Raw genomic sequence first — 26008 nt, 5'->3', positions numbered from 1 at the left:
GTCTTTTCCTGCTGACAGTCTTCTATGTTTCTAACTAAATATTCACCATTCACACAAACACTGCTGACAATGCCAGATACCTGTAATATAGATGTCAGCCATAGTGATATACAGGGGGTCACACATAGTGATATAGAGAGGGGTCACACATAGTAATATAGAGAGGGGTCACACATAGTGATAAAGAAGCCACACAGTGATATAGAAGGTCACTGTGGGGGAACGCAATAGCACGCACACACACACACATCTTTCTGCAGCCATAGCACACATACACACAGCTTGCTGCAGCCATAGCATACACACACAGCTGCTGCAACCATAGCATACACACACACACACACACACACAGCCTGCTGCAGCTATAGCACACACACACAGCCTGCTGCAGCCATAGCACACATACACACAGCTTGCTGCAGCCATAGCGCACACCACACACACACACACACACAGCCTGCTGCGGCCATAGCACACATACACACAGCTGCAGCCATAGTGTGCACACACACACACACACACACACACATCTTTCTGCAGCCATAGAACACACACACACACACACACAGCCTGCTGTAGTCATAGCACACACACAGCCTACTGCAGCCATAGCTCGCACACACACACACACACACACACACACACACACACACACCTGCAGCCATAGAACACTGAAGAAAAACACACAATCTTCTCCCAGAGAGGTTACTGCTACACTACTTATGTCTTCTCCTCCTCCTCCTCTATATTACACAGGATATCTCCATATTGCACTGATGCTCATATACAGTCATCCAGCATCCAGGAAGAGAACAGCACAGATCTCCCCCCACACAATGGACTCTTCCAGCTCAGAAATAAACTGCCAAATAGTGACCGACAACTTTTCCATGTTGCTCATAATATATATTCATGAGCAAAACTTTTTCATATCAAATTTCAAATTCATATCAAAATTCAATTCTACATTTTTTTTTTTTAAGATTTTTTTTTAAAGCTGGAGTCTGAGTCAGTTAATTTTTTTTTTTCAACTCCCACTCCAGCCAAAGCTAGCTCCGACTCCAACTCCACAGCCCTTCCATACACTATATAAACTGACAGTAATACTTTAACAGAGAGGAGTTGGGCAATGGGCACCCTTGGTTAGAAGCTAGAGGCAAATGAAGCGATCAATAACTTTCAGAGGAGTCCATTGCCTGGAGAGGGGGCACGGAAGAGACTGAACTGCTGGAGGAGTCTAGGGGTACAGGTGGGCACCTTTTGATTGGCAGTATGAGGAAAATTAGACTTTACCATCCAGATTAATTATTTGTGTCAGTGTTTAAAAAAGCAAACAACTTTTTGAAATGTCATTCAGAGATCTGGTCCCCTTACTATGTGGCCATAATATATAGAGAGATTTCATTACAAGGTACTCTATAACCTGTGGCTCTCCAGCTATTGCAGAACTACAACTCCCAGCATGTCCTGACAGCAGTGCTTGCTGAGTTGTAGTTGTGCAGCAGGTTGGGGGTGGCAGCAGTGCATGCTGGGAGTTGTAGTTGTGCAGCAGGTTGGGGATGGTAGCAGTGCTTGCTGGGAGTTGTAGTTGTGCAGCAGGTTGGGGGTGGCAGCAGTGCATGCTGGGAGTTGTAGTTGTGCAGCAGGTTGGGGATGGTAGCAGTGCTTGCTGGGAGTTGTAGTTGTGCAGCAGGTTGGGGGTGGCAGCAGTGCATGCTGGGAGTTGTAGTTGTGCAGCAGGTTGGGGGTGGCAGCAGTGCATGCTGGGAGTTGTAGTTGTGCAGCAGGTTGGGGGTGGCAGCAGTGCATGCTGGGAGTTGTAGTTGTGCAGCAGGTTGGGGGTGGCAGCAGTGCATGCTGGGAGTTGTAGTTGTGCAGCAGGTTGGGGGTGGCAGCAGTGCATGCTGGGAGTTGTAGTTGTGCAGCAGGTTGGGGGTGGCAGCAGTGCATGCTGGGAGTTGTAGTTGTGCAGCAGGTTGGGGGTGGCAGCAGTGCATGCTGGGAGTTGTAGTTGTGCAGTAGGTTGGGGGTGGCAGCAGTGCATGCTGGGAGTTGTAGTTGTGCAGCAGGTTGGGGGTGGCAGCAGTGCATGCTGGGAGTTGTAGTTGTGCAGCAGGTTGGGGGTGGCAGCAGTGCATGCTGGGAGTTGTAGTTGTGCAGTAGGTTGGGGGTGGCAGCAGTGCATGCTGGGAGTTGTAGTTGTGCAGCAGGTTGTGGTGGCAGCAGTGCATGCTGGGAGTTGTAGTTGTGCAGCAGGTTGGGGGTGGCAGCAGTGCTGACAGGAGATGCCGCGCAGTCAGTGCAGGCCCCCGGCATCCTCTCTCACTTCCAGTTTCGGCCTCCAGGGGGCGGGGTCTTCTTCTCCTTATTGGCAGCCGCGGCCGCTCTTCCCCCGCTCTCACTTCCAGGAGGCAGATCCAGCGCCGAGCACCCGGCCAGCGGCTCCTCAGCCCGTACACAGCCGGTGCAGGACCATGGGGACCCGCTCAGAGGCCATAGAGCTGAACGGCCGACTGAGGGAGGAAGGAGAGCAGGAAGACGAGGTAGGAGGAGGGGCGGAGGATCGGGGCGCTGTGAGTAACAGAGGGGGCTGGTAACCCTGATAGTGGGGGTCAGTCTCTCATCTTCTCTTCTATCTGACCCTTTTCTAAGTCTTCCACACACAGGGGTATAAGTAATGCCTAATAACCAGTGCTGCCACTGTATTATATCTCCCCAACTTGTCTGCACCCCCATAGTGACTGCTATTACTCTGTTATGTGCTATTACTATATTATCTGCTATACCTCTGGGGTGACTGATTCTCTGACTATAGATGCTGCATATAATCTTCATCCTCCTCCTCCTCATCATCCTCCTGCCTATAGGGACTCATTGAGTTGCACAATATGTGGTCATGGTGATACAAGGTGCTGGAGTGTAACTTTGTATCAGAAGTGATAACTGTATCACAGTGATAAATCAGTGCTTCTGCTCTGCAGCGCCACCAACAGGCTGTAAATATAAAGGGGCAGGTTATGGTTTCCAGCTGTTGCAAAACTACAACTCCCATCATGCACTGACAGCCGGCTGTCAGTGCATGATGGGAGTTGTAGTTTTGCGACCGGTTTGCAAAACAAGTGGTACAAGGGCTCATACCATAACTACTCTTCTTGTGACCCTTATTTTCATGACTGACATGATAACTGTAGTGATGATTTAGTCACTGTGACATAATGTGATGCAGCAGCCATTGGGAGATTCAATTACATATTAGTATCTGATACCTGGAAATCCCCTTTAAGTGTGTTTTTTTTATTTTTTTAATCAGACTTTGGCATGGAGTAAGTTTTGCAGTTCTCTTCCCATAGAAGTCATTGGTTGTCTGTGTCCCCTGATACTGTAACACTGTTGTCTTTAGTAACCCTATTACAGCTGTAAGACATGTCCCCCCCCCCCCCTTGTTCTACTGAACTTTGCCCCCCTATGGACGTCTATATTGACCTAGAACTGTGGTAAGGATGAGGTCTATTGTAACGTCTTGTAACAGAGGAACTAACTTTTGGTTAAGGGAAACTGACCGAGTTCTGTTGTTGATTCAGACTTGTTGGTCTTTGTAACCTGATACAATGTATAATATTTTATCTTTTATTATGAATATAAGTTCTAGGGGCAGAGTTATTATTATTATTGTTTATTATGTGTATTTGTTTGTAGAAGCCAAATATTAGTGATTCTTGGAGGGTTTGCTGTGTAGGATGAGCATGTGGGGGTTTCCGGTCGGGGCAGTAACGTCCGGTTACTGGACTCTGTGTAATGTTTATACTGTGTAAACTTTCCCCACATTGTTAATAGATTTTGCACTTACTTAGTTTTCTGTGCTGGTTACAGCTGGAGGGGGCTGGGTGATGGAAATTACCTGTGCTTTTGGTGTTCTCTGTTATGCTGCGTTTAGATGGAACGATTATCGTGCAAATTTGCACAATAACGATCGAATTTGAAAGATAAACGTACGTGTAAACGCAGCGAACGACGAACATGTTCTAAAGTCGTTCGCAAAAAATTTGCAGATCGTTCCGAATAAACAGGCATTCACCGTTTTTGTTTTTTTTCCCCCTATGTGCGAGATAGGCTTAAGCGATCGCAAAACGAATTTTCCGTACCATATATCGTTCCGTCTAAACGCTGATCGTTATAAAAAAAAAAAATCGAAATTGTTAAATCGTACAATCGGGCGAATTATCGTTCCGTGTAAACGCAGCATTAGAGAAACAACTATTTTGGTATTTTTTAGTACTTTTATTTGATACATGTTGAATGCTTTTGCATTTACTTCTCTGACACCGTTCTAATGGAGTCACTGATTTTCAGAACATTGGAGCAAAGTCCCCCGATATCTGCAAAAAAAAAATTCCTTCACACTCTCATCAGTACAATACAATAGATTAGTCATTGTCATTAACCTCCTGCCTTCTGGGGATTATGTTTTTTTTAAGAGTTATTCCTCCTATTACACCAAAACAATTATTGTTTGTACTTGGCTGATTATCGGCCGTTTTGACCGATAATCGTGTAACAACACATGTTGAAAGACCGCGATTGTCAGCTGATCTTGGTCTTTCAATGTGTTGAAACGACCCAATAAGTGCAGCGACGGTCCGCTGCTTGTCACTCTGGGTAATAGGAGCGGCAGCTTCAGACTGCCATTGACTTCAATGGGCAGCCCAGACAATCTAAGGCAGGGATGGGGAACCTTCGGCCTTCCAGCTGTTGCTAGCTTCGGCTGTTGAGGCATGATGGGAATTGTAGTTTTGCAACAGCTGGAGGGCCGAAGGTTCCCCATCCCTAATCTAAGGATTCTCTGGGCAGCTCCTCCTACTGCACAGGCAGCAAGCAGGGAATGAGTGTGAAGCGAGCACTGACCTGACAGATCAATGTTCGCTTCTTCCCCAATATGGTTCCCTGTAATACAGAGTTTGATGTGATAGCAAATTGATAGAATATGGTGATACCTAATGACCACTAGAACACCACTGATTGTGAGAAAGAAGGTGAAAATCGGGGCCCTATTAGGTTCAGTTAACACAGAGCAAAAGCAGCGGAACTCTCTGCTGTGGAATCCCGCCTACTTCAGTGTGACACAATTTGTCTATGGGGCCTATTCGGCCGATTATCGCTCTGGGGAATAGAGAGAACGATCAGCCGATAATCGTGTCATCGGCTGATCGTTCATTTAGGTTCAAACCTAAAATCATTGGTTGCCACCCGCGTATTGCTGCGTGGAATAGCGGTGCGCAGTGGGCGACCGACGATTCCATAAGCACCATACATTACCTAACCATGCTGCAGGTCTTCTCCTGCGCTACTCTTCCACTTGGTCCCGCGTGTAGCAGTAGCTTCGGTGCGGCCTGTCTAAGCTGACAGACCGCTCAGCCAATCACTGGCCAGGACCGCCGCGGCCAGTGATTGGCTGAGCAGTCCGTCAGCTTAGACAGGCCGCACCGAAGCTGCTGCTGCAGGGAGAAGCCCTGCAACATGGTTAGGTAATGCATGATGTTTAAACAAGGGCTGCAGCCCTCGCTAAACGATTATCGGGCCGTGGAATAGGCCCAGTAAACGAGTGACGATCTAGCAGATCGGCGCTCGTTTACATTATTGATCGGGCCCTGGTCGGCCCGTGGAATAGGACCCTATGGGAGGGCTTGTGCGCCTCTGTGGCTCTCTGCTCGAAGAATTGACATGTCTTTGAGAAGAGAGTCATTGGTCGACTAAGTCCCCCTGATGTTGTAATGCTGCTGTCTGAATAAGACATGGGGACCTCTCCTTTTTTTCAAATGAACTTGGCTCACTTCACTATAGACCTCTATGTTGACCAAGGTTCAATTCAGTAGAACTGTGGTAAGGATGGGGACTATTGCAATGTCTTGTAATACAGGAACTAAAACGTGGTTGAGAGAAACTGACCGAGTTCAGGTGTTGATTCAGACTTTCTAGGGACATAGTTATGTTTATATTATTTATATTGGTTTGTAAAAGCCAATAGTGATTCTTGGTGGGTTTTGACTGTAGTATGAGCACGTGGGGGTTTCCGGTCATAAGAGATGAGCAGTTACTGGACTTTCCCCACATTGTTAATAGATTCTGCACACACTTAAGGCCCTATTAGAGTGGGATCTCTCAGAACACATTGGTATCCGTTGTGCAACAAACCATCTGGCTCCGATTTCTGAACCCAAACTGAACCTAGCCCAATGCATGTGATGTGCTGCAGTGTCCTACTGACGGTATCCAAGGTGGTGGAAGCGGTTTGCAATAAAGTGATGAACATTTTCGGCAGCAATACTTTGCTAACTGAAGTCATTTTCTTGGTTGTGTAGTAAGTTACATGATGCAGTCATCTGTCCATCCCAACCATAGAACAAACAGCAATAGGCAATGTCTCTAGTATTCAGTGGTGTCTGGCCCATTGACCCCCTTTACTCGTGAATTAAAGTGCCGCCCTTTTGTTTTCCTATTAGACATATCTTGCACAGACCTGCTGGCTGTAATATTTTCATTATATTTCTTTCTTCTTGCTTCAGTTCTGATGAATCCTTGAAGCTGTTCTCTATGTGAAAATGTTATCCTTTTAGTTTTTGTATATTGATAAGATTCCCTGAATTCCATAGTGTAGATTCCAGCGCTTTAAGAACATGTGAATAGATTTAGCGTAACCTACACAGTGAGGATATACAGTGACTGATCCGTGTAACAAATGCAGACATATTTAAAAGAAATGTGAACTTTAAGTAACTTTACCACAGAGGGTCAGAAGGGACTGTCCACCTATTACATTCTGTTTTATTAGACTGCTTCCCGGACTATAAGCTCATTATTAGCAGTATTCCCCACTGCTGGGACACACTGAGATCTGCTGGAATTTGTGGGAAAGCTGGCCGACGATTGTTCAGTTTCTCAGCAGCTTCACCAGTTAGACATTTAACCTTTGTCCTATTGAATGATTGGGCTATCCCTCTAATGTAAAGTTGTGCTACAACCTCCAAAGCCATTGTCACTTTTTACAGTAGCCTCCTTTGTCTAATACATAGGATCCCTCAATAGGAAGACCCCATATATTAGACACTGGCACTTTAAAAAAAAAAAAAAACTTTTGCCAAGCCCTGGGTGAGCGGCCGCAGGCTAATGATTGAATAAACTGTTATACATTACCTTTCCACGCTGCTCCTGGTCTCTTTCTGCTCTCTGCTTGCTTCTCTGAGTTGCAGCTTTAGAGCAGTCTGTCTGAGCTGAGAGGCCGCTCAGCCAATGACTTGCCGCAGCGATCCCGACTAGTGATTGGTTCAGTGATCTGTCAGCTCAGACAGGCCGCTCTCAAGCAGGAGCGCATGGTGCTGGGAAGCAAGCAGAGGGCAGGAGGAGACCGGGAGCGTGGACAGGTAATGTATAACAGATTAGGGCAAGGACTGCACATTGCTAACAATGAAACGATTATTGAGCTGTGTAATAGGCCCAGTAAATGAGTGTCGATCTAGCAGATCAGCGCTCGCTTCCATTATTGATCGGGCTGTCTTTGGGCCATGTAATAGGACTCTAAGGGGCGACGAGCGAGAAATCGTTCATTTTGATCTTTCAACGTCATTGATCGTTCGCAAAAAATTTGCAGATCGTTCAGTGTAAACAGTCTTTCAACGATTTCACCTATGTGTGAGATAGGCTTAAGTGATCGCAAAACGATCGCAGAAAGATTTTTCCGTACCATGTAGCGTTCCGTCCAAACGCTGATCGTTATAAAAAACACATTTTTCATTCAAAATCGTTAATCGTGCGAATAATTGCTCCGTCTAAAAGGACCATAACAAATGCTGCAAGGACATGGGTAACTATGTCCCTGCAGCCCTCACTAGATGATCATCGGGCCGAGGAATAGGCCCAGTAAACGAGCGCCGATCTAGCAGATCTATGAAGACTGTGTTCTGCAGCAAGGCAGTGAGTGAAGCACTTAGCCAGACACTTCTCCAGGCTGTATCCAGAGTTCAACCATATATAAAAAAAAAAAAAAAAAATAAAAGTCCTAGTTTTTTGAAGTGACTTTGAGGCAGAAACTTTACAAATAACTTATCTCATTGCTATATGGTAGTGTAGCCATAAGCATAGTGGTAATAGTGCCACTTCATGTCTGGAGTTACAGCACAGCCCAATTCACATATATAGTGTCATTTAGAGACATAGGTACTACTGGGCAAAAAAGTATCTACCCTAATCTCAATACAACTCCCCTTAAATAAACCATTGTAAAACCACTTCACAGGCCTTTATGTTTATACTGAGCGTCTAACCACGGGTATATAGCTGTGAGTATATAGCTGTGAGCCTAGCTTGATAGCCTCTTCCTACCTTTGAACTTGGCCGGGTTACTAACACTGTGATGTGACTGTACAAAGAAACCCTTTCAGCCGCTGTGTCCTGGCATATGCCGAGCCGCCTGTGATAAATACTTATGTAAATCTCTGGGCGGCTGCTAGGGCTTACGGGGTTTTTAAACAAATTTCATCTGTAAAGAGTAATTTTTCTTTCTTTTTCCTTTGTAAATAAATAATGGCGTCTTGTATTTAAGAAATCTCTGGGCAAGGACTTGAAGTTATTGCTGCTGACGTTTCCTTCCACTCGACCTGACCTAACCCATTGGCTTGGATTGTTCATTTTTCTGTGGATTTGCACATAGTTGCCAATGTATAAAGAGAATTTCGAGAAGTCTTTGCTTCTGGGGCAAGAAAAGTAATCTCTATAGTGACACTGTAAGAGTACATATACCTGGGCTCTGGGCGCTATCATGGTAACATGGGGGGTAATCCAAGAAAGAAGTGGGAAGATTGGGGTTAGCTAAAAGCTAAAGGCGTTATCTAGGGTTAGAAAAAAAAACTGCTGTTTCTTGCAAAAAAAAAACAGCACCCCTGTCCTTTCATGTCCATTTAGGAGACAGACCATGGCTTACGTACTTGCATGACTTTCAGGCCCTGCACTAGACATAATTAAGTTTGTACATTTTTCTTGGAGTGTTCCTTGAGGCATCTGTTAGCAAACTGTAGACTCGTCTTATTTTTACACCTGTTTCCATTCCTGAAATGAGATATTGTAGTAGAACAATGTGTATGCCAAATCTGAGGAAATTGTAGGGAAATTAGAAAATTCCCTGAGACTCTGCAGTATTTTAGATGGCAGGAGAGACTCCAATAATAACATGACAATAGTGAATCACCTGTGCAGCAGACACACTATACCAGATGTTTTCCTTGTTGTATTCTGCCAAAGTGGATTATAGTAGTCGTGCTATAGTGATGAGTAGAGGTGATTGAACAGGGCCGAAGTTCAGGTTCGTACGAACCTGATCCATCGGCATTGGACTCCCGCTGCCTTCCCGTTCTGTGGGGAAGGTGGACACAGCCCGAATACCACCAGGAAAACAGGGATACAGCCTATTACCAAGGCTGTGTCCCTGTTTTCCTGGCGGTACTCAGGCTGTCTCCACCTTCCCCACGGAACGGGAAGGCAGCGGGAGTCCAATGCCGATGGATCAGGTTCGTACGAACCTGAACTTCGGCCCTGTTCGATCATCTCTAGTGATGAGCAGCCTCCCCATGGGAACAAGACCCTATTCTATATAGTGCGGGGTGAGATCAGAGCAGGGGATAAGGAACTCCAGGGCTTAGATGGTCCTTCAGTTCCTGACACAAACGTTGGTGGCAGCAGAGAGGACTGTCACTCCTACTGCTGCCAGTTAACGGAAGTATATATGTAAATACAAATATATACATTCATTTGAATGAAGCTATATAACAAAGTAATAAAATGTCATTGAAGCCATGTATAACAAAAAAATAAAATAAAATTCCCGTACCCCTTTAAGTGCCTGGACCCCTTTGTTTTGGTAATTCATGGTGGCAGAACCTTCTAGCAATATGTCGGCATTTTCTATAGCTGGAAAGTGCACACTGATCTAAAAAGGGTTTGCTTGATCCAGTCGCATAGGCTGGGTTCACATAGGCAATTCATCAGGATTATTATTTTTTTTTATACATGTTCTCCTACCCAGCTCCCAGACCGGCCCAGCATTGCAGCTGAAAAGCCGGATGTCGGGAACAACCCGATTACAATGGAATCTGTGCCGGTATCCGTTTCCCACTGGCATATGGGTATGAGGCCTAAGTTGTAGTTTTAAGTATTAGCTAGAATGTGTCTGCATGTATGTCCTCACTGTAATGCGGATAGGTGGAATGTAGAGGAATAGATGGCAAACATTGTATCACACAGTATAACATCACTATGCAATGAGCTGTCCTTAGAAACAATAGGAGATGTACCAAGAAGAGGCTTTTTATACGTGTTGTATAACGCTAGAAAAACAACACTGCCCCCACAGCCTGTTTTGGATGGGTCTTCAATGCAAAATCGTGCACAGACCATGAACCTATGTGGTGGTATTTCTAGTAAAAAGCAGCCATGTTATTCTAGTCTCATACAATCCCTTAAAGTAACCATTCCATAAATACATCCTTATGGAAATAGCTGCTTTAGCCGTGTGCTGTTCACTAATAGCAGGCTGCAGAAGGAACCTGACCTCATTCTGTGATGAGTCTCTTCACTGTAAGTGACTGCAAACGCTTCAGCTATGACCTGAGATGACAATGCTGGCTTTGTTCTGCTTGACTCATACGGGCATCCAAGTGTCATTGATGGCGGCGTTCTGGCATTCGTAAGAGGATGTAGACGCAGAATTGTATGGTTGATAATAAATGGGTCACACAGCTCACATCTTGATATGCTCTGGTTATGGACATGTGCAGAGAGGATTCTTGTAACCAACCATAATGGGAAGACGTCCTGACATGAAGCACGATTCCTTGTCTACAACTGCGTTATCCTTCCTTGCAGACTTAAAATAAAATAAAGCTGAAAACATTAGAATGACAATGAGTGTTTTTGGAGACAGTTGTTGACTCAGCGTATTTATAGGCGGGATGAGATTGTAGTTTCACAAGTTACGCCATAAGCTGTGACACAAACAACATGTATCAGCTAAACGCAGAAGTTTTACATAGCGAGGGGCCACTGCCGGGACTGGAGTCATGACTATCTCTAAAAGAAGAAGAAAGCATATGCACAAAAGGTGGCACATCAAAAAAGAGTTCACTTTATAAGTAACAAAATATACAAAAATATCACACAAAAAAAGGAGCAATAAAAATAGGGAGACACGCCATTGATATCACTCTACATTAAAAACATTAAAGTGTCAACATAGGTCTCAAAAGCGTCCTGGCTGAGACCCATACCCAACCTGACTCTGGGCCACAAAATGTGGACAAAAGGTGTCAATTAGCTGTATAACCAATCCAAAGTAATAATAGTACAGTGTACAGGCAAAAAAGAATAGAAAAAATTATAAGCAGATACATAATCAGAAAAAAATATATCACCATGCGTGGACTGGAATATAGGAGAGGTCAGGTGGGAGCAGAGAACATCCCACGCGTTCTGCCGTCCAACAACCTCCTCAGGGATGTGAAATAAACTAGAACAGCGCTTCTCAAGTCTTTTCTTTTTTTTTTTAAATCAGATAATTTTTTATTGACATTTTCATTGCAGTATAGACAGGCATGAAAGACACATTGAACATATACTTCAATGCATGGTACATTAACAAATACAAACAGTAGAGGTACAGTTGATATCCAATACAAGGTATGCCCTATACCCACAAGGAGATGTTAGCAGTGGCTGCAATGAATCCACCATTTTCTACATTTTCCTCCCAACTAACAAAAACAAACAAAGTAACTTGCACATGTGCACACCTCATTATTTCTGTCGTGTCACACAACACCCTGTGTCAGTTTAACCATAGACCATTAGGAACCCCCCCCCCCCTTGGAAAATTTAGTTGAGGAACCTGCCACAGGACTTCTGCCGCCCTCACTATGAACATCCAGTTTCTCCCCCCACAGGCACTACACACACGTATACAGATGAATGATAGACATCCCCGTTCCATCCCATAGCGTACCGGGTATTTAAGGGAGATGTACAATCATGCCTACTGTTCACCTATACCACTCCGTTACCTAGCCATCGCAGCAATAAACTGTTGAAATGGATTTCTACATGTTTGCAGTAATATCCTGGTCGGGACACCTGGTGCGTCCAGCCACCTCCCCCATATTTGTTCAAACTTACGTAGACATTTTCTCTTAACATATACCCCTCTCTCCAGTCGGACGATGGTATTCATTCTAGATAAGAGCTCAGGTATGGTAGGCGGTTCTTTTTGGATCCATTTAGAAGCCACACACTTGCGCGCCTGAAATAGTATCCTCTGAATCCCCAACACCGTGTAATCATCCAACTGCATGGTACTCAGCATTCCCAGAATAAAATATTGCGGCGCCAATGTTATAGAAATACCAAAGACCTGGTGGATAATATCTTTCACCCCCCTCCAATAAGAGTCCAATACCCGGCAGTCCCAAAACATGTGGATTATGTGTGCGTCCTCTGCATCACACCTGGGACATTTAGACGTTGGTCGATACCCTATCTTGTGCATGATATACGGGGTTTTGTAAACTCTATGCAACAAAAAGAGCTGTGGCATCCGCTGAGCCTCACAAAGGGACAGTAATGGAACCGTTTCCAACACCTCCCTCCATTGAGAATCATCGATAGGCCCTATATCCTGAACCCATTTGTCCCTGATTGTTAGAGGAGCTGCATTAAGTTTGGACTGAAACAGTGAGGTATACGCAGAGGATATAGCCCCTCGCAATGTCCCCTTTTCCCCTACCGCATCTAAAAGGTGATGAGATGAGAATGTTAGAGGTGTTAGGGCATGTTGGGCCTGTAGGGCATGACGGATCTGTAAGTATTTATGGAACATTACATTGGTAAATAGAAAGGTTTCTTTGAGAAGATCAAAGGAGATAATGGAGCCGTCCCTCCATACTTGTGGTACAAAGTAAATTCCCGCATTTTTCCATGGGGAGAAACCCTCTAGCCGAAACAATTCTGGCAGCTGCGGGTTTCTCCATAGCGGTGTAAAATTAGTGAACCCAGATATGCCCAATGGAGCCTCACCCAACAAAACAAAGTGATGCCGACCTCAAAAGACTGACCAAGAAGATGCCAGGGCCGGACCATCTGTAGTGGAAGTCCATGCAAAAAAATAAACTATTGCTCAGCCTACCCTTCATTTGTCTCCTTCTCTCCGTGTAACCTTAAAATGAGTCAATGTTGCTAAACCAGAAAAAGGACTGAGCAGCTAGGAAAAGGACTGTGCAGCCTAGTCACTCTTTTGAGAACTGCCTTCCAATCTGTGCCTCACCAGCAACTAGGGGGCGCCTCACAGTTTGAGAAGCACTGTTCTAGAAAGCAGGTAGAGCTGTAGGCCAAGATGCAGGGCTGTGAAGTCGATAAGCCGCAGCTCCGACTCCTGAATTTTATCAGGACTGACCCCGACTCCGACTCCTGCTCCTTCATAAATGGCCAGTCATATACCAGGGTAGTTATTTATCACACTGGCACAGCAGCTTCTCCCTAATGTCCTACATGACCCTGGGGCGACTTCTGAGGGAATAAGGAAAGATATAAAGCAGCTTCTCCTGTGTGTGCAGTGGATGCAGCCAGTCTCCAGCCTCCATGTCCTGAACAACTCACAACTAGACTAGATGGAGCAGGTGGTCTTTTCCTGCTGAAAGTCTTCTATGTTTCTAACTAAATATTCACCATTCACACAGAAACACTGCTGACAATGCCAGATACCTGTAATATAGAGGTCAGCTACCTGTGATATAGAGGTCAGCCATAGTGGTATAGAGAGGGGTCACACATGGTGATATAGAGAGGGGTCCACACATGGTGATATAGAGAGGGGGTCACACATGGTGATATAGAGAGGGGGTCACACATAGTGATATAGAGAGGGGTCACACATGGTGATATAGAGAGGGGGTCATACATGGTGATATAGAGAGGGGGTCACACATAGTGATAACACCACATTGAGGAGAGAGGTTACTGCTACACTACTTATGTCTTCTCCTCCTCCTCCTTCTCTATATTACACAGGATATCTTCATATTACACTGCACAGATCTTCCCCCACACAATGGACTCTTCCAGCTCAGAAACAAACTGCCACCAACAACTTTGCCATGACCCCCCTTATGTAATAGGGCCAGTGTCCTATCAGAATGTTGCTCATAATATATATTCATGAGCAAAATTTGTAAAATTCATATCAAAATTCAATTCTACATTTATTTATTTTTTTTTAAAGATTTTTTTTTTTTTTAAAGCTGGAGTCGGTAATTTTTTTCCCCCGACTCCATGACTCCAACTCTACAGCCCTGCCAAGATGAAGTGAAATTAGAATACGGGATGGTATTAGAATATGGGATGGTATTCGACTACATAGTGGTATTAGAATACGTGATGGTATTAGAATACAGAGTGGTATTAGAATAAGGGATGGTATAAGAATAAGGGATGATATTAGAATAGTTCCTGTTTGTGGCACTCTCACAGCTTTTATTGTCACAATATTGACTTCCTATTGTGATAGCACTTAAATTTAGAAACAAAAAAATTCAACTTTTTCCTGTTGCTCCATAAATGAAAACCTGTTACCACTTCTGCCTGGTTGCCGTCTTCCACGCTTAAGAAAATCACATTTATATTGGATTAATTTAATCCCTCTGTACAAATTGCAGAACGTGGTGTGCACGAGTGGAAACATAACAGTGTAAACAGAGGATCCACTGCATCACTCCACACCATCGGTCTAAGCGCCGTTTCTGCTGTGTATAAGTAGTTCTGTAATGTATGATATGATTTCCTTCAGATTTCTTAGACATCAATATGTGGATTAAAGCTGAGGTTAAAAATAGTTCAGACGGCAGTATTTTTTATCTACATAACAAGGTAATAGACCTGATCTTATTTCCTCATATAGTCTGTTAGTGTAATCTTCTTCTGATTTGGTGGCGGGGAGGTTGCTTCTTGTCTATTGAAAAGGTGTGACAAAGCCCAGGAGACAAGAGGTTTATGGCAGATGGACGGATTACTGTAGACATTGTGGGTCGGGTAACTCTCTATAGGAGACTATTTGATGTTAAAAAAAAAAAAAAACTGTCTCTAGTGCCACCTATTGGAGTATCTTCCTGAGTCAGTCAGACGTTTTCTGGCCTATGAAAGACCCTTGAAACATAACTATAGATTTTAAACCTCCCTTAGTCTCCGGAAGAGTCACCCATCTGTAGACTGGGGCTGTGGGATTTTTTCTCATCCGTATACAGTAGGGTGCTGGTCGGCTGGGTAGGTGTCTTTAATGTGGGTTTTGACATTGTGTGGCCATTCTTGGCGTATGGGGGGGGGGGTACTGCTTTCTCCTGCTAGCTGTAAACATCTGTTTTATGGCCTTTTTAAATCTCAAAGTATGGGGACACTTTTTTTTTTTTGTAATATTTTTTTTTTTTTTTTTTTTTTTTTTTACTGAAGTAACAACAAGTTTTAGATAGTTACTATTCTCTTCCCATCCGCCTTTAGGTGGGATCACCTATGGCAATCAAATGACTTTTTTTTTTTTTTTGCCAGGATTTACACAAAAGTGAGACAGAAAATGCAGTTTGACTGTATGCAGGAAGTGAACACTTTAAAGGCAATGTGTCATCGGAAAATCTGCAGACCTATTGTTGCAAACCATTTTTTCCTGTGTTTTTTTTTTTTTTTTTTTAACATTTTTTTTTCTAATTTTACTATATATGTTATATTCTAAACCAATCCTGAGTTTGTAACTTGTCATTAAATGATATATTGTCATCTTGGACATATGAGATCTCAGTAATAAGACTGAAGCATACAAAAACTGGAGGCGCTGCACAAAGAATCTACTTACAGTGGACTCCTCAGTATGTATAAATGGAGTGACCTCATTAGATATCAGAACTAATAGCCTATTGTTTCTAGAACTGGCAAAACAATGAACAGAAATTTTTTAGGAAGCCCCCCACCAAAGATATAAGCTGAGTCATGGGCACACGACTCTAGCTGCATTTCTAAAGTGGAATATTCAGCAAACTTGTTGTTGCAATTATTTGAGATATTAAAGTTTTGGAGACCATAGACGGCACTGAGGCCGTTTATAATAGAAATTTGTGGAGTACCCTGCTTTGTGCTGACAAGTAAAAAGTACCCAAAAAAAGCTGTCTACAGAATGGGGGATTTCTGGTTTGGCAAATATACTTCGTCATGTTTCTACACTATTTAATCTCCAGACGTCAGGAGTCAAATGCTGAGCATTCAGGTGGCGGAACCCGACGAACGTTGCAGAACCTGAACTATCAGCAAATTTGCTCATCACCAGTTACTGGTGATGACATATACAAACTAATAACTATGGCTGCCCACATACTCAATTGAAGTTGTGTGAGGACTCTATGGAGGATTTGCCATAGATGGATAACTTTATGAGGAACAGAGCAGGAAAAAAGACGCCCAATGTAATGAGAAGTGGTGCCGGTCAAATGGATTCTCTACACACAGGAAGTGACTATTGGACTAGAAGGTGACAGCTGTATGGTCAGCTGTGAAGGAGAAGGGATTGCCTAAGGGCTAATGCACACGGCCGTATGATTCTGTCTGTACACGGGCGATGTTCTCTGGACTGGACCTTTTGGAGTTCCTAGTATTATGATATTGGGAACTCTGATACTGTTTGAAAGTTGGAACTTGTGTACTGACACAGCCGCGCGGTTGTGTCCGCACACCAGTATGAACTTTCCAGCAGTATCAGAGTTCTTGACAGTATTGGGCTCCAGTGGGCGGTCTTGCTCAGTAATGGACAGCTTTCACTATGTGAGCATGCAAATAGAGGTACCTGTCAGTCACTGATTAGAACCGCCCACTGGATTCCCAGGCTCAGAATAAGAAAAGATTGAAATATAGAATATAACTTCCTGCCACATTATGTATCAGAAGAAAGAATAAATGTAGTGTCCAATAATATGAGTTTCCATACTTGTTACGTCTGGTATCTCTCTATGGTTATAAGTTTGTGTTATTTAAACTGCTGATCCGTCAGTAGTCTCTTTCCTCAGATGAATACTTTTAAAGAAATCCTAGGCTAACAGAAGGGGCGTTGGAAGCGAGTAAATTCTAAGTATTACTCATCCAGCTACACCCATAAGATGTATTTATTTTTAGTTATCGTCCTGTAACACTTGGTCAACTGTTCCAAGATGGAGTCATTCCTGTAGGATTCCATTTGGGTACAATGACTGGCTTTTGTGATTTTAAAGGGGTATGCAGGAGAGGAAAGTTATTCATTTTGTAATATATTAAAATAAATGTATAGTTTGTTAATTGTATATTAATAATAATAATAATAATAATAATAATAATATTATTTGCTATGTGTCAGCAGTAAGGGACAGCACCGACCTCTGCTGCCACCATTGTTATGTCGTTTGCACAAAATCATGTAAAGAAATAGTAAACTGACCATAATTTGTAAACTTGTTAAACCAAGACACCCCACTGGATATCTGTAAAATGCTTTATAGTGATTGGGCATGACAAATGCGGGATAGCGTACAATGATAGATACAATGGTGTAATTTCTCAGCATTAAGTCTAGATGGGCATAACCACAAAACAAATGGGATATATAGCCGTATAAAGGAAGTAATTTTTATTTGGCACTTCAATTACAATTAAAGGAGAACTGATGGCTTCCCCCCCCCCCCCCCCTCCTCCTTTCCGGTTCCTGGTCCCCCGGAAGTCAGTCAGTGGCTGAGGGGGACCCCAGCACTGGAGCAAGGAAGGTAGGTGCATGTTATCTTCAGCCAACTCCTCCCTGGCTCTCTTAAAAAATAAAAAAAAATAGTCAGAGCTCGGACTTCTTTAAATAAAAACAAGAGGCAAACGCCGAACTTGAAAGAACCCAAAAATACCATTAGGGATATAAGCAGTTCATCCTAGAGCTAAAACTGCCAAATCTGATCTATATCACAATATGTACGTATTCATCCACCATTGGTAGTATGTATGCAAAACTTTATGCCATGCTATAGCCAGATATGGACACAGTGGTTTGCATATTGCACATGAATTACAATTAGTGCACAAACAAATTATTGCACTGCTCCCATGTCTATACACTATGGGGGATATTTATCAAACTGGTGTAAAGTAAAATTGTCTTAGTTGCCCCTAGCAACCAATCAGATTCCACTTTTCATTCTTTACAGGTCCTTTTGGAAAATGAAAGGTGGAATCTGACTGGTTGCTAGGGGCAACTAAGACAATTCTACTTTTACACCAGTTTGATAAATCTCCCCCTAAGTTTCTCTCCCATCGCTCTCATAGACTGGAACCCTTTTTTTCTTTCTTTTAAAGTATGAGTGTGTGTGTGTGGGGTGTTGGGTTTGAAACCATAGGGTGGGTTCACACTACGGAATCTGGGCGGATAAGTTCCAGTGGATCCCGTCGCTCGTACCGAACATTTCTGCCTGTGCCATAGACACCATTCTATGCACGGGCGGATGTGTCATTCCTTCTGGTGGACAGCGGAATTGGCCGTGCATAGAATGGTGTCTATGGAGCCGGCGGAGAGGCGCGCCGCTGTGAACATGTACGAGCGATGGAATCTGGCCGGGAAATTATCCGCATAGATTCCGTAATGTGAACCCACCCTAAGGCTATGTTCACACAACGTAAGAGACTGGCCGTTCCGTGACCCCGGCCAGGTCACGGAACGGCCGGTCTCTAGCCGGATCATCTCGGCCTGTACTGTGTGATGTTTTGCACATAATAAAATAAGCAACAATTGAATTGGTGAAGTGCCGGGACTTTCTTCTACGGTACTTAAGTACCGGCCGGGTGATCTTTCCGGGCGCGGAGCTCTGATGCGGGCGCATCAGCGCGCGCCCACCTCAGAGCTTCCCATAGGCCACAGTGAAGCAAGCGGCCGGAGCCGCTTGCTTCACTGTGTGAACTGACAGGTCTTTCTGCGGTTGCAATTCACTGAATTCCGCCCGCAGAAAACTGTCAGTTTTTTCCGGCGCCGCATGGGATCCCGGCCGAAGCGTATACGATGTGTGTACGCTCCGGCCGCGATCCCATTGAAAATAAGCCTATGTTCCACCCCTCAAAACTACGGCCGTAGTTCTGCGGCCTGAACTACGGCCGTAGTTTTACGTAGTGTGAACATAGCCTTAAGGTACATTAGATAGACAGGGATTGATGAATGATTCTGGAGATATTCTGCCAGATTCAATTTGCTGAACTAATCATTAAAGTCATATACTGTACAAAACAAATAGTTGGTCCTGCTGATGAATCACTTGTAGTCCTGAACTGTCCTGGTAGTCCGCGGATGAGCAATAAAATGATCAATTACTGCAACGAAATGATGCGTGTGATCACACTGACTAATTTGGCCGATAATTGCCCCGTGTAGTAGACTTGCCCTTAGTCATGTTTTATAAATGTATCCTGTAATATTCACATGCTGCCTTCATGATTCATACAGTAACATGTACTCCCTAGATTTCTGCTGTTTTTATGATTCTGTAAAAAGGTTAAAAGTTCAGATAGGGAATTTTTAGGAAATCTGCCACCAGTTCTAAAAGCTGTACTGCAGAGTCATGGGAAACTCTGCTTCCTATCAGAAATGAGCATGTGGCTCTATAGCAGTGTTACAGAGGGGATATCTGCAGATTAGAGTTGTGATTACTGAGCATTGCTGCCCATTTATTGCAGTGAATAGTGAGAGCAAAATGCCCAACACATCTCTGACAGATGCCCTATTACACCGAGCAAGAATCTCCCGCATCAGGCCAATTATCGTTCCATGTAACAGAGACAATGATCATCGGCTGATCGTTCTGTTGGTCCAGACCTAAAATTATCGGCTGCCAACCACACATAGCTGTTGGACGCGTTTCACTATTACACGTAGCAAACGATTAAATAAACATTCATACGTTACATGTCCAGACTCACGATCTTCTCCTGCCTTCTGCTCTCTTCCTGGCACCACCTCTCTGAGCTGACAGGCCGCTCAGCCAATCACTGATTGGCTAAGCGGCCTGTCAACTTAGAGAAGCTGCAGCGCTTGGTGCAGGGAAGAGAGCAGAAGGAAGCAGAAGACTGGGAATGTGGATAAGTAATGTATAATGTATGAACAATTTAGGGCAAGGGCTGCACAGACATCACTAATGATGTCCGTGCAGCCCTTGCTAAACTATAATCAAGCTGTGTATTAGGCCCAGTAAAGCAGATCTTCCAGCGTGCTCTGCTCTCTGTCGCTCCATAGGAATGAATAGAGCCGCGGGTCACGTGCCGACCCGGGGCTCTATTCGTAATAGAGCCGGCGGGGTCCAATAGGAAGATCGCCGGGGGGGTTGAGGGGTCAAGAGCTCCTCCTACTTTTCCTGTGAATAGGGGAAAAGTAAATTTTTTTTGGGAATACCCCTTTAACTGTTATAGATAATGGCTCCATGTTTGCTTTACACAGGTTATTATAGGTGTTGCTTACTGAATCCATCACTGTAATGCATCACATATTGTGGTAGCTCATATGGGGCAAATACATATATATGCAAGAATGATAAAAAGAGAGTGCCCATGTACAAGGAACGTATGCCCGGCTCCATATACAATCCCTGGAAGCCTGTACTAGTGATGTGCTGCATGGCGGGATGGAAGAACACAGCTATACTTATATGAAGTTATACTTCATGTACATTTGGGTGGGTATAAGAGCTGTGGTTTCCTCAGCTGTCTGGATGTAGGAGACTCCTGAACAGAGATGCCAGGTGAAGTAAGTCGTCACACCCATCCCCCGGCTTACGCTGCCAGACGCCTCTAATCCCCGGATAGTGGGCTGACACGGGACGTTCACATTTCCCAGGCAGGGCTTTAAGTCATCTATTTACTCTAGTCCTCATGTGAGGAGACTTCATCTCTGCTGTGCAGGTGCCCGCCGATAGATACACAAAGAATTGGAGAAGATAATTTTAAGAGAGACTATACTAAGGCATCATGTAATGTGTAAGGGTACTATTACACGGAACGATAATTGGACGAATCGGCTCGATTCGACCGATTATCGCTCCATGTAATAAATACAATGATCAGTCGATGACAACGATCATCGGCTGATCATTGATATAGGTTTGGACCTATTTTCGTCGGGCGCCGACCGCGCACCGCTACATGTAATAGCGGTGCGCGGCCGGCGACTGACTATATACATTACCTGTCCACGTTCCAGGGCTGCTGCTGTGGTGGTCTTCTCCCCGAGTCCTGCACGCTCTAGCTTCAGAGTGGCCTGTCAGCTAAAAGGCCGCCCGGGCAATCACAGGCCGCGGCGGTCCCGGCCTGTGATTGGCTGAGCGGCCTGTCAGCTGACAGGCCACTTTGAAGTTAGAGCGCGCGGGACCCGTGGAGAAGAAGACCGCAGCAGCAGCCCTGGAAACGTGGATAGGTAATGTATATAGTTAACAAGGGCTGCAAGGACATCGGTAACTATGTCCCTGCAGCCCTTGTTCAACGATTATCGGGCCGTGTAATAGGTCCAGTAAACGAGCGACGATCTAGCAGATCGCTGCTCGTTTACAGGTATTATCTGGCCCCCATCGGCTCGTGTAATACCACCCTAAGGTTGTCTGCGGAGATGTAGCTTGTGACTACCTGGACCACACTGGATCTCTGTACCTTTGCAATGCGCCCAGCGTGCGTCGCACCATGGCAACGCGTTGCTTTGATGTCGGTCTGTCCCGCCCCGGAGACCACGTCACTGGGGGTGGGCGGACGGACGGAGCGGCGCCGCGTCAGTGACGTGATGACGCGGGACGCATGACGGAAGCGCCCATAGATGGAAGGGACGAGCCCATAGGTATATAAATTGGGAGGGTGGAGTGTTTGGCCACGCCCCGTCATCAAGCTAATGCGAAACGTGCGTTGGGGAGGAGGAGGACCACGCAGTCACCGGACTTGAGGTATACCCTGCACCTTTGCATGTTACTAATTTGGAAGCTGGTTAGGCACTGTCGCCATTACTGTGTATATTTGTAATTACCTCAGCCGCCCATATATCCATATATCAGAGATTTTGTTCATAGCCTTTTTACAGCACTGTGCACTTTAGCATATACTACCTTTGCTGCTATATTTTTGTTGGACACTAGATCCTGCAGCACTGTGCACTTTACTGACTTTTTTCCTTTGTTTGGGCGCCTGAATAATCGTATTACGCTTCCCCTCACTGCTCAATCATGTCCTAGTGATCTATGTGGCCCACCTATGTCATCTGTGCAAATCTGTCAATATCTTGGAATTTTAAAATATGTGTTTTTATGAATGTTATATGAATTTTCAAATAAAGTGTGCATTGTGCATTATACTTTGGTGTGAGCTATCAGTTTTGTAGGAATTATCTGGAAAACATTGATATAGTCATTGGCTGTATCTATGTTTTCCAGACAACCTTAGAGCTTTATCCAAGTTCAGCAGCCACCGCTAATCAAATGCCGAACGTTCGGGTTTGGATGGACTCAAGCATGCTCGAGGTTCGCTCATCTCTAGTGGAGATATAGTATTACTTTTGTAAAGAGTAGTATTACTATCATGTATCAAATCCAGACTCCCTGTCATTCGACTAAAATAAACGTAGAACCCCATAAATCCCTATGATGCTATAAGCGACTATAATATAGATGGCAAAATCTGGTTATCGAAAACGAAGACTTGACCCTGTCAGAAGACTAGAAGGATCTTTACAGACTTACTAAAACATGGCAGCATGTAAGGCTGGGTTCACACTGCTTTTTTTCAATCTGTTTTTTTCATCCGTTTTTGGAAAAATGGATGGAAAAACAGATGCATTTGTGTGCATCTGTTATTTTTTTCCATTGACTTCCATTACAATAGAAAAAAAAATAGATCAAAATGCAACCGTTTTTTAACATACACTACGTTTCTGTGTACGTTAAAAATAACTGATGCATCTTGATCCTTTTTATAATGGAAGTCAATGGAAAAACGGATCAAAATGGATGCACACAAATGCATCCGTTTTTTGCAAAAACAGATTGTAATAACGCAGTGTGAACCCAGCCTTTTATCGTTGATCAGTCGCATGTAATAAGACGTCGTTCGGTCGTTTGCAGTAGCGGCGAACTCAGTAGCGATGACAGGACGAACGTAATAACGATCATAAGTAACTATCATCGTTCAGTATAATTGGGTAAACAATTTCAGGTCGTTCTCCATAGCGGCCGTTCGAGTTTGTTTATCGTTAATTGTTGATCGTCAAAAAAATCGCTTCGTGTACTAGTACCCTTACCCCCGGACTGTGTCAGTCTCTGTAAATGCTCCCAGGTGCACCTGTTCATAGTTTCTGCAGGTGGTAATAACAAACTAGAGGGTGCCCATGGGTTCAATTGCTATTCCTGCTATTCATATGTTAAGCAGATAAGTGACTTCATATTTCCTCTTCTACTCACTTAATGCCAGTCTATTGTTCAGAATGGAAGTCATTGTTTAACTCGTTCCTTAGTAATGTCAGACATTTGAATTATAGGTTGCATCTACATCTAGTATGGAGCGATTACACTAATAGGAGGGCTATAGAAAATGTATGAAAGTAGAGCCCCCGCCTTACTGTTGCATTTGCCTTGTCTTTTCAGGCAGTCAGCAGCAAGTGGCCTTGTGTGTCTGAACAATGTGCGAGTGTGACGGCTGATAATATGAGAGCAAAGACCGGGGGCTGGAACTTCTATAAATACTCGCATGTGCACACGAGATCCAGTCACCATTCTAATATTTCACTGATGTGTACAGTTACATGATGTGCACATATACTGTGTGTGTGTGTATATAATTAATATATATTGGTTTATATGGGTAATCTTTAGTCTTTTTGTCCACAGGATGTTTAAAAATTCTGATTCCAGTTATTTTCACACTGTTTTATACATCCGGTGAATAAATGTTTATTTTCCCTCTCTAAGCAGCTCTTCCGTTTAGACTTCTGACTTGTATTTTTCCTGTCTGATTTCTATTGTTCACTATATAGACTCCCAGTCTGTGGCATCTGGTGAAAATTTTAATGGATTTTCCCCATATACCCTGAGCAATATTTGCAGAATAGGTAATGGATGTCTGGTGGGAGGTCTGACTGCTGGGACCCCCTCCAATCATAAGGCCCTTTTGAATAGAGAAGTGGTACAGCGCTAGTTTTTATGCATTTACTTGCATAGGATAAAGGTGTAACACATCTAATGTAATGTAATACTACTGTGGTACTGTGGTACTCGACCGGTGACGCGCTGTGATGTTACTGGTGACGCCACTTCTGTAGCGGTTGGTCGGTTCTGTTGTACAGCTCAGCCAGAGGTGTAAGTGTTGTGACGCCAGTGCTAGTCCAGAACACAGGTGTGATGTTTGTACCTGCTTTGTGTTGTAGCTGGCTGTACCCCCTAAAATGGTTGTGTGACCTGCTGAGCTGTGATGGGTCCCTTGGGCTCTTTTCACGGTAGTCCAGAGTGGCAATTGACCCACCTGGACTATAAGTACCGCCACCCACAGAAAGGGGAAGGTTAACCCAAGGTGTATGGTTAATGCATATAGGTGCTGGTGCGCAGGAAAGTATGACTGAGTCCCAGTGACAAAAACAGAATAGCTTTACTGTGAAGTCTCTGTATAGTAATAAACACTTTGGCAGTAAATAGATAATCCTTATGCAGACTTAAGTGCTTAACATGGTTTGTGCTGTGGAGATACTTTCAGAAATAGTATATAGTAGTAGTAGTTGCAGCAGTGCTTGGAGAGTGTAGAGTAGAGCAACGTAGAAGAAAGGAGTTTGTCAAAGGAGTCCTAACCCAATGTAGTACTTGTGCTCTGACAATACTTTGTACTGAGAGATACTTGTACTTGTGTTTAGACTAATGTCTGACCACCTTCTGCCCTAAAGTGTCATCGTACTCGTCCTAATAGGGTGATGCAAGCCCCAGCCGTGGTTACCTTTTGGTGAAGCTAAGTGTCCGAGACTTCCTGTGGTTACTTGCACTGCGAGATAGACCTTCTGGTAGCTTTGTTGTATCCATGCTAGTTCCTCTTGTGTAGTAGGATACTGGCCTGCACTTTGTAGAGTGGTTCTCAGCGGGGCTAGGATGATCCCCAACTTGTCTCCATCTTGTAGTGTCTAGCACCACATAGTAGATATAGTGGATAGACTGTAAGAACTGAGTGTCGCTGGTTGCCTCTGCATTTCCCTTGTCATTACATTGACTTATAGGGCCACTTAATATGGTGGTTTACCTTCAGGAGCCACCCCTTGGCTGGGTCCTTCCCGGAGGGATATCTGGCAAGTCCTGTGTTTTGAGACTCTTAAATGAGGCTCCATGGGCTCTTTTTTTGCATGTTCATGTTTCCCATGGTTCAATGCACCTAGGATTTCACCGCTCTTCAACTGGCAGCCAGCACTGTTATCGTTTGGCTGGTCTCCCTGAGATCAGCAATCTGTTTCTGTTATGGCTCTATTAGGCATTGATCCCACCTAGCCAGAATCCTGCTCCACACTGATGAGGGGCAACACCCCTAAACAGTTGTATGTGGATGGATACCTGGCCTTGGTTTTTCCCTTGTTACTCTATTGACTTCTAGGGACACTTAATATTGGTGGTTTTGATGGTTTCCCACCTGGAGCCACCCCTTGGCTGGATCCTTCCCGGAGGGATGCCTGGCTTGTCCTGTGTTTCAAGACTTTTAAATGAGGCTCCATGGGCTTTGCATATCAATTTTAAAGGACTGGAAAACTGAGAGGTGCTCTCACATATGGTGGGAATACTGACAGGTACTTTCCTATAAAATTAAATGGGGCCACACGGAACCATAGTGTAAACATAAATGTAGCCGTATTATCAGTCACTTTCTAGTATTGCTATTGATCGTACATTTTTACATTTTTGAA

At 44.2% G+C, this 26008-nt stretch overlaps 1 protein-coding gene across 1 annotated transcript in view; it reads left to right on the top strand.

Annotated features, from left to right (window-relative positions):
- The first annotated feature begins 2442 nt into the window (after positions 1-2442).
- Positions 2443-26008, top strand: part of NINJ1 (ninjurin 1) — a 34969-nt gene continuing 11403 nt past the window's right edge. The window contains exon 1 of the mRNA XM_069967071.1: positions 2443-2543. Within this exon, the coding sequence (XP_069823172.1) occupies positions 2475-2543 (69 nt within the window). The 5' untranslated portion in view covers positions 2443-2474. The remainder of the gene's footprint in view (positions 2544-26008) is intronic.

Source organism: Dendropsophus ebraccatus, chromosome 4 (genome assembly GCF_027789765.1).
Source record: "Dendropsophus ebraccatus isolate aDenEbr1 chromosome 4, aDenEbr1.pat, whole genome shotgun sequence".
NCBI lineage: Eukaryota > Metazoa > Chordata > Amphibia > Anura > Hylidae > Dendropsophus > Dendropsophus ebraccatus.
Note: the sequence above shows the minus strand (reverse complement) of the source record. Positions and strands in the feature narration are given on the sequence as shown.